The sequence below is a fragment of the Vidua chalybeata genome, chromosome 2 (genome assembly GCF_026979565.1).
Source record: "Vidua chalybeata isolate OUT-0048 chromosome 2, bVidCha1 merged haplotype, whole genome shotgun sequence".
NCBI classification, from domain to species: domain Eukaryota; kingdom Metazoa; phylum Chordata; class Aves; order Passeriformes; family Viduidae; genus Vidua; species Vidua chalybeata.
The window spans coordinates 115,827,276-115,833,275 of record NC_071531.1 but is presented as its reverse complement, the minus strand read 5'-3'; the positions used below and the strand labels follow the sequence as shown (position 1 = coordinate 115,833,275).

Below are 6,000 nucleotides of genomic sequence, written 5' to 3'. Positions count from 1 at the left end.
GGTTGCAGAGGACTTTCTGTGAGTGTTGCAATAATCACACTGGTACCTGGCTGGAAAAGTAGCAAGGTGCCAAACCACCTTGTTCTAATTAAACTTTCTGATGATGCCTGATCTATTAATAGACAACCCAGCATGACTCCTCTGTTTGCTGGAGAAGATGAGGAAGGTCATCCTCGCTGAGGTCACAACCAACAGCCACGGGTGAAGCTCAGGAGAGCTTCCCAGAGAGGCCCAGCTGGGCTTCACATGGATGCTCCCCAAAATTTGTGGCACAAGGAGGACACGTGTCCCAGAGTGACACCACTTTCCTCACTCAGGCTGTAAGCCCCAAGCAGAAACAGGATCTACTGCAGGACTGACCTCCTCCTTCCCAGTTCCCTTGCCTTCAGCTGCCACTGCACACAGGATGTGGCTGGAACTGGCCAGGCTCTCTGCCCAGGCAGTACCACCAGCAAGCTCTCACTCCACTGCTGAGGGCACTGGGAGCCCCCCGTGCTGAGGAATGGCTGCTGGAAACACAGGAATTATTTGCCACAACGGGAGACACTTTGCCCACAGTGAGGTGGTGAAACCTCATCGCCAGCAGAGAAGAGATCAGCCCTGGACTTAGAATGGACTTAGTGTGTTTGTTAATTCCCAGCAAAATCCCAACTGCGTTTGTTATCTTATTCAACTTCAAAGTATTAGCTGCATACCATTAGATTCATCTTTCTTTCTGGGGAGAGGGAGGGGAAAAAAGGGTCAGGAGTGCATTTTAGGAGCTGAAGACCCCCCCTGGAGATGAGCAGGGGTGGGAATTGCTGTCCTTCCCGAGGGGAAGGACCACCAAGCTGCAAACACCTCGTGATGTCACAAGCTGCTGGCACGCACCGTGTGTGCCATGTGCCAGGGTTTGTGTGGGCACAGCCAGAGCTGCCTGAGCCGTGTGGGAGGGATGGGATGGGATGTCTCTGGGTGCAGTGCAGTGGGCAGGCTCCTTACAAGGCGTCCAGGACGTGTGGGATCAGCACCAGCCCTGTTTTCCCTTGCACAGCACAGAAACAGCCTCCTGCAGGGCTGTGTCTCTCCCTGCCAGCCCCTACTACAGCTCTGTGCTGGCACAGGCAGCCACTGCTCTGAGGGCATCCTCTCCCTCTCCTCTGCTTCCACGGCAGAAGGGACTCGTCACAGAATGTTGCTGGCAATGGAAATGACTGGGTTTTGATTGAAAAGGCTCAGTTTTGCTTCCTCCCTACACAAAACCCTACCTGTGGCACAATGACACCAGGCCCTCGGGGAACAAGGTTTGGGGTGAGTCTGGGAGCCCACAAGAAAAATAGAGAGGGATTCTTTGTAAGGACAAGGAGGGACAGGACACAGGGAATGGCTTGCCACTGCCAGAGGGCGGGGATGGATGGGAGATTGGGCAGGAATTGTTCCCTGGGAGGGTGAGGAGCCCTGGCACAGGGTGCCCAGAGCAGCTGTGGCTTCCCTGGATCCCTGGCAGTGCCCGAGGCCAGGCTGGATGGGGCTTGGAGCAGCCTGGGACAGTAGAAGGTGTCCCTGCCCATGGCAGGGGGTGGAACAAGATGATCTTTAAGGTCCCCTCCAACTCAGGCCACTCTGTGGCTCTGTGATCCCCTCTCACCTGGAGGAAGGTCTCCAGGTGCCAAAATTCTCATCCCCTTCCCAGGGAAAACATGAAGGAGAGAGGGACAGGCCAGTACTACAGAAGGAGCTGAGGAAAAATCCCATTGAGGTGGCAGGGAAGTTAGTCCAGAAAAAAGACAGGTTTTCAGTCACTCAGTCCCTCCAGGAATCAGAAAGGCTTTTCTTTCTGCAGTTTGAGAATCCAGCCCTTTGCAAAGACAGCTGCAAGGACCTACTACACAGTGTGATTTTAGTTCTTTTGCTCTGGAATACAGGGGACTGATGATGTGGGGACACATCCTACCCCAGAGTAGCTTCTGGTTTAAGAAGACAAGAAACTCCACTGTCATTGGAAAGAGAAGTAAAGGGATTCTTCCAGTGAAGAAAACTGAATCAAAAGTGGAGGAAATGCACTCACTTCAGCACGTGCTGCCAATTGCAAATAACAGAATGTCACACCCTGCTTAGTGCCAACTTGACATAGGAAAGGGGATGACAACCTAAAAATCACTCAGGGAAGCCGTGGTTATCAAATGACAGAAATCTTTTCAAGTGAAACACTCAACTAATCTATGGTCTTTGATGTAAGTCATGGGATTTTTCTTTTAAATGCACACAGCAAATGGAGACATTTCTAGTTCCTGATGAAAGAACCAAACCCTGCACTTGCAGCCTCCTCTTGGGCAGCAGCAAGGTGTGTGAACAAGGGGCAGCTGGATTCTGCAGCCCCTCTGGGAGAGCACCTGCAGATCCAGACATCCCCTTGCACTTCCCACTGCTCCTGCTCTTGTCAGCCCCTCGAGCCTCCCTGCCAGGCCCTCCTTGGACACAGGTCTTTTACAGAGAGTGGCAGAGCCCATTTAGTGCCCAGCTGGATGTCCTGTGTGGTGACTGGCTTGGTCTGTGTGCTCTAAGCATGCTGCCCAACCAGTTCTCACAGTGATGCAAGAGCATTTCTTCATTCTTTGCTCCAGCCAGTTATCAAAAAAGCAGATTTGACGCTGATCGTGTTCAGCTCACGTCCTTCCTCTAGTGCTGCCAAAGGAAAACCCCAAACCTGCTGCAGTCAGCAGGATTTCCCACGGATCTCAACCAGAGCTGGATGTGCCCCTTGCCGGGAAGACAGAAAAAAAACTTTGCCAAACCCCACCTGGAAGAGGAAAGCGTCGCCCAGGGAGTTGCTGAGGCAGAAGACAAAGTCCTTCTTGGGGTGCTCGGGCACGGCCTGCACGATGCTGTTCTCCACCCAGACGGCGTGCTTGGGGATGCTGTTGTGGTCGATGCCAGACCTGCCGTCCGTCTCGTAGAAGAACAGCGTGCAGCCTGCAGGGGACAACAAGCAGCACACGTTCCAATGCTCTGCTGGTGCTAATGCCAAGCAGGCACACCAGGAGCTGTCAGTGAGCCCTGAACCCGGGCTCTTTCCTTTGTCCTGAGCTTAGTTCTCCCTAGGACTGCCAAAACAGAAAGCCATGGGCAGTAAAACACATTGCCAGGTGAGGAACAGCATAAGAAATCACAAATTTGGGGTTGTCCACGGCCACCCCACCACAGGGAAGAGGCAGGCATGAGATCCTGGTCCCCTGAGGGTGACAACCAGCTGTGAGCCAGCCCTGGGAGCAGACAGGCCCCCGGGCATGGCCCAGCCTCTGCAGCTGCTGCTACAGCCCCTGCAAGGCAAAGATCAAGCCATTTAATTGCTGGATGCAGACAGTAACTGGAATTAAGTAGCTGGGATGAGCTGTGCCTGCAGAAAGACTGATGGACAAAAAAACTTAGCAGGGGACAGCAAACAACCTGCTCGGTGTTACAAAATAATCTTTACAATCCTCCCGGGGAAGGAAAACAAAGTACAGAGCAAGGCTGCAATCTGGGAGATTCCAAACAGAAAGGGGTCTCCCCCTCTGCCACCTTCCCACACTATCTCCAGTCCTTTACAGGCTGGCACAAAGTTGCTGTGTCACTGGAAAAGGATGCTCTGGTACCCAGCCTCCCAGAAAACAATTTGCAGCCAAACAATGGCAGCTGTTCACTTCAAAGCCCCCGGTTAAACACTGCCAGTATCGAGGCACAGCAATCCAAGGAGTTAACGCTCCACTTGAGCCAAAGCACTTCAGAACAGCGTCACTGCCCTGCTCATCCTTCCCCTTTCTTCTCCCAGATGGCCCTTTGTTAGCCCGCTCCTCACAGCAAGACCTTCCTGCCCCCTCCCAGGAGATCAGGGCTGCCCCTGGCCTCCCTCCTCCTCTCCCACTTCCCCAGCTCCGCAGCCACCCGAGGCTGGCTCCAAACTTTGCCGTCGGCTTTAAAACAGCGCTGCAAATTAAAAATAAACAAGTGCTCTAGGAAGAGCTCTCCGTGGGGAGGGCAGGGTCTGGCCACACTGAGCCTTCTGGGTGACCCCCCTAGAGCAGGAGACACGGCTCTGCCTCTGCTGGCTCCGGCCACAGCAGAGGAGAGGGAGGCCAGTCCCAAACCTGTGGCTTCCCGTTTCCCTGCTGGTGAAGCACATGAAGATGAGTTCATGAGCGTGTGCCTAGCAGGAACTGCAACAATCCAGAGAGAACAGGGTCTGTGGCCCGGGCAGCTGGGGGGGGAGCAGGGCAGCTGGGTGCCGAGGGCTGCCCACCACGGGGTGAGTGACACAGCCGGAGCCGCGTGCCAGCCCCGATGAGCGACCACAGCTTCCTGTCCGCCCTGCAGATGTGCTGCAACCCTGAGCATTTATACTCATGAAGCACCTCTTGGGGAAAGAGAGGTACAGGAGGGAGGCAGAGTGTGGCAGAGCGCCCATGTGAACGCCAGCCACTGTCACCACCAGCAGCCTCCCACCATCGTGTGCCTGCAGGGGCACATGGCTACTCACTCAGCTGCCAGCAAGCCACGGACACCTTCTCCAAGGGAACACCCGCTGCCCAGGAAGCCTCCCTGGCTGGTGCCAGCAGGGCTCCCAGCAAGGTATGAACCCCGCTGGTGTGCCTTGGGGTGCCCACCCACGTGCCACCACTGAGCACATCAGCAACCACCGCGTGAAACCTCTGGAAAACAGCGGGGCCACTTCCCCACGCTCCGCGCGAACCGAAGTTCACAGCAGCTTCTCTGGCGAGTCCAGGCCCCCGGTTTGGCCACCGTACAGGACGCAGCCCCGCCCGCTCTCCCGGTACCTTTCAGCGACACCCAGTAGTGCTTCCACTTCCTGCGTGTGGCCGACTCCACCTTCTTGTTCTTCTTGTGCACCAGGAAGTTTTTGACGGCCAGGGCGCCGGCCTTGCGCACGGTGCCCTGCGCGGCCGTCAGCAGGATGTCGGACTGCCCGGGCGAGCTGAGGGTGCCGCTGCTCTGCTCGTCGCTCAGGGCCGAGCCCGCCTCCTCCAGGTGCTCGCTGTTGGCGGTGCTCATCTCCAGCTCGCGGCGGAAGTTCTCGTAGACGCCCTGGCGCAGCCCGTCGCCCGCCGAGCTGCTGCCGCTGTCGCTGCCGATGAAGGCGCGGCCGGCGGGCGGCGAGTAGCTGGCCGTGGTGGCGTTGGAGCGCCGCGACAGCAGCTCCGTGTCCGTGGCTGCGCCCTCGATGCCGCTGTCGGTGAACTCGCTGCCCTCGCCCGCGTTGACGTCCTGCTCGGGAGAGAGAGACAGGCATGAGGGGAGAGCTTGGCCAAGACCCCGCGTGCCTGGGGGGCAACACGGTTTTTTGCGCCTCCATTTTTTCTTGCGATGGAAATCCATCATCTCTCCTCCCTAAGGTGAACGACTGGAGGAAAAGGTGGACAGGCAGCTGTCCCAAAGCTGTGAAGAGCTCTCCACCTCGGAGAGAAGGGTGAAGCTGCCCCATGCATTTCCCTGCAGCTTCACGGGGACAGCTGCGTTTTCAACATTTAACATCTCACAGCTCCGGGGCTGTACTTTCCCAGCTGCTGCAGGAGTCCCTGTGGGTCCATACCTTGCCTTTGGGGCATCTAGGGCAAGATTCCTTCCTTCTGGAGACAAACAACTGGAGGAAAAGGTGGGGTGAAGGCAGAGCTTCCAGCACAGGTTAGGAAAGACCAGTCACACATGCACCGCTCCAGGTGGTGCCTCCACGGCCTTGGCAATTTGGAATATAAGATGCAGCATCATCTGTTTACATTAAGCCAAGTTAACAGTGCTAAAGGTTTTGCAAAAGGAGAACATATGGCAGCAAAAACTGGCAGTGTCGAGAAAAGCAGCGCCCAACCTACGCGTTTCGAGGAGAAAACATTGATATTGTGCATTCACACCTACAGCTGAAGATACATTTCAGACACCCCAAGGCCGACCTTTGAAAATTATGTAACCAAAAAGGCTCTTATTTTTTTTCCCTCCTGACAGGTTAATGTGGTTGGGATTATTTCTGTT

At 55.6% G+C, this 6,000-nt stretch overlaps 1 protein-coding gene across 12 annotated transcripts in view; it reads right to left on the bottom strand.

Annotated features, from left to right (window-relative positions):
- The window catches only part of TIAM1 (TIAM Rac1 associated GEF 1), a 156,513-nt gene that overhangs the window by 53,967 nt on the left and 96,546 nt on the right, over nt 1-6,000 (bottom strand). For all 12 annotated transcript variants that reach the window (XM_053934447.1, XM_053934439.1, XM_053934440.1 and 9 more), the window contains 2 exons: nt 4,794-5,241; nt 2,780-2,952 (listed from right to left, as the gene is read on the bottom strand). In XM_053934447.1, the coding sequence (XP_053790422.1) occupies nt 2,780-2,952; nt 4,794-5,241 (621 nt within the window). The remainder of the gene's footprint in view (nt 1-2,779; nt 2,953-4,793; nt 5,242-6,000) is intronic.